The 1,378-nt window shown below is 38.5% G+C and overlaps 1 protein-coding gene across 1 annotated transcript; it reads right to left on the bottom strand.

Annotated features, from left to right (window-relative positions):
* Positions 1-204: 204 nt before the first annotated feature.
* On the bottom strand, positions 205-1,146 carry LOC140524817 (olfactory receptor 6E1-like). The gene has a single exon (XM_072639619.1). It carries the CDS (start codon positions 1,144-1,146, stop codon positions 205-207), a length of 942 nt encoding a protein of 313 aa, XP_072495720.1.
* Between the last annotated feature and the right edge of the window lie 232 nt (positions 1,147-1,378).

A 1,378-nucleotide genomic window follows, 5' to 3' on the forward strand; every position in this document is an offset into this window, starting at 1 on the left:
AAATTTGATTCAGTTTTCTATATATGTGAGAAATGAGTTCTTTGTCAGAAACACTTTCCATAAAGATTAAGGTACCTTTATCTCATTAGAACTGACTCACAGTGGGCTGTTTAATGAGGAAATGAATCTCTTATCATTTGACATTTTAATGGAGTATATGGAAGGTTACCTGAAATAATTTGTCTTTCAGCTATAAAGTGTTGACTATCTTAGCAATTTGATCTTGTAAATGACATCTCTCAAAGCCAGTCTGAACTGCTTATTTCGTAAAGTATAAATGAAGGGGTTCAGTACAGGGGTAACCACAGTGTTCATGAGAGCTGCTTCTCTGTTGGTGTCCAATTTGTTGTCTTGATTGGGCTTTATATATATAAAAATGCAACTGCCATACATTAGAAAGAGGACAATGAGGTGAGAAGAACAGGTGGAGAAAGCTTTCTGGCGTTCCTTGGCTGATGGGAGATGCATTATTGTAACTGTGATTTTAATATAACAAATGATTGTGACAACAAGGGAGAACAGAATGATAAACAGAGCAAGAAAAAAAGCCAATGATTCAACAAATCTTGTGTCAGAGCATGAGAGTTGTGTCAGAGGACCAAGATCACATAAGAAATGTTTGATGATATTGGGGCCACAGTAGGATTGCTGAGACACCTTTACAACCACACTAGTTGTTATAACGATTCCCATGCTGTAACAGAACAGGATCAAAAGGAAGCAGACCCTCATTGTCATGATAGTATGGTAATGCAGAGGGTTACAAATTGCCATGTATCGATCCATAGACATCACAGCCATGAGGAAGAAACCTGAGACCCCAAGAGAAAGAAAGACAAAGGCTTGAGTCAGGCAGGCAGCAAAGGAAATGGTTTGCATACCTGATAGAAAGATTGCCAGCAATTTGGGAATAACACTTGTTGTAAAACAGCATTCCAGGAAAGAGAAACCACCGAGGAAAAGGTACATTGGTATTTGGAGGCGATGGTCCATGCACACAGTTGTGATGATGACTGTATTTCCAATGATAGACACGAGGTATAGCGGTAGAAAGACCACGAAGAGGAGATTCCCGAGGTGCTGGTCAGCAGGAAATCCCTCTAAAATGAATTCTTCAACATTTGTCTCATTTCCCATTTTCACCATCTTATTATGGAACCTATAAAACAGAAAAGATCTTTTAATTCAACTTGCACTTAATTTTCCCTAATTATGTGCATTGTACCATGATAGATATAGGGGTGCATAAGCTTGTTGCAATTCAGTCTTTGGCATCAGAAAGCTTATAATTGAAGAGGGATCTTTAACATCACATTTCCATTCCAGTGGACAGCTAAATATCCATCATGCCTGAGGATAGCTGGGTTACTTAAATTGG

The sequence above is a fragment of the Notamacropus eugenii genome, chromosome 1, assembly GCF_028372415.1.
Source record: "Notamacropus eugenii isolate mMacEug1 chromosome 1, mMacEug1.pri_v2, whole genome shotgun sequence".
In the NCBI taxonomy this organism is placed as follows: domain Eukaryota; kingdom Metazoa; phylum Chordata; class Mammalia; order Diprotodontia; family Macropodidae; genus Notamacropus; species Notamacropus eugenii.

What these genes read in the sequence shown, in the direction of transcription:
- LOC140524817 (XM_072639619.1), bottom strand. Translation starts at nt 1,146, where the DNA reads ATGGTGAAAATGGGAAATGAGACAAATGTTGAAGAATTCATTTTAGAG.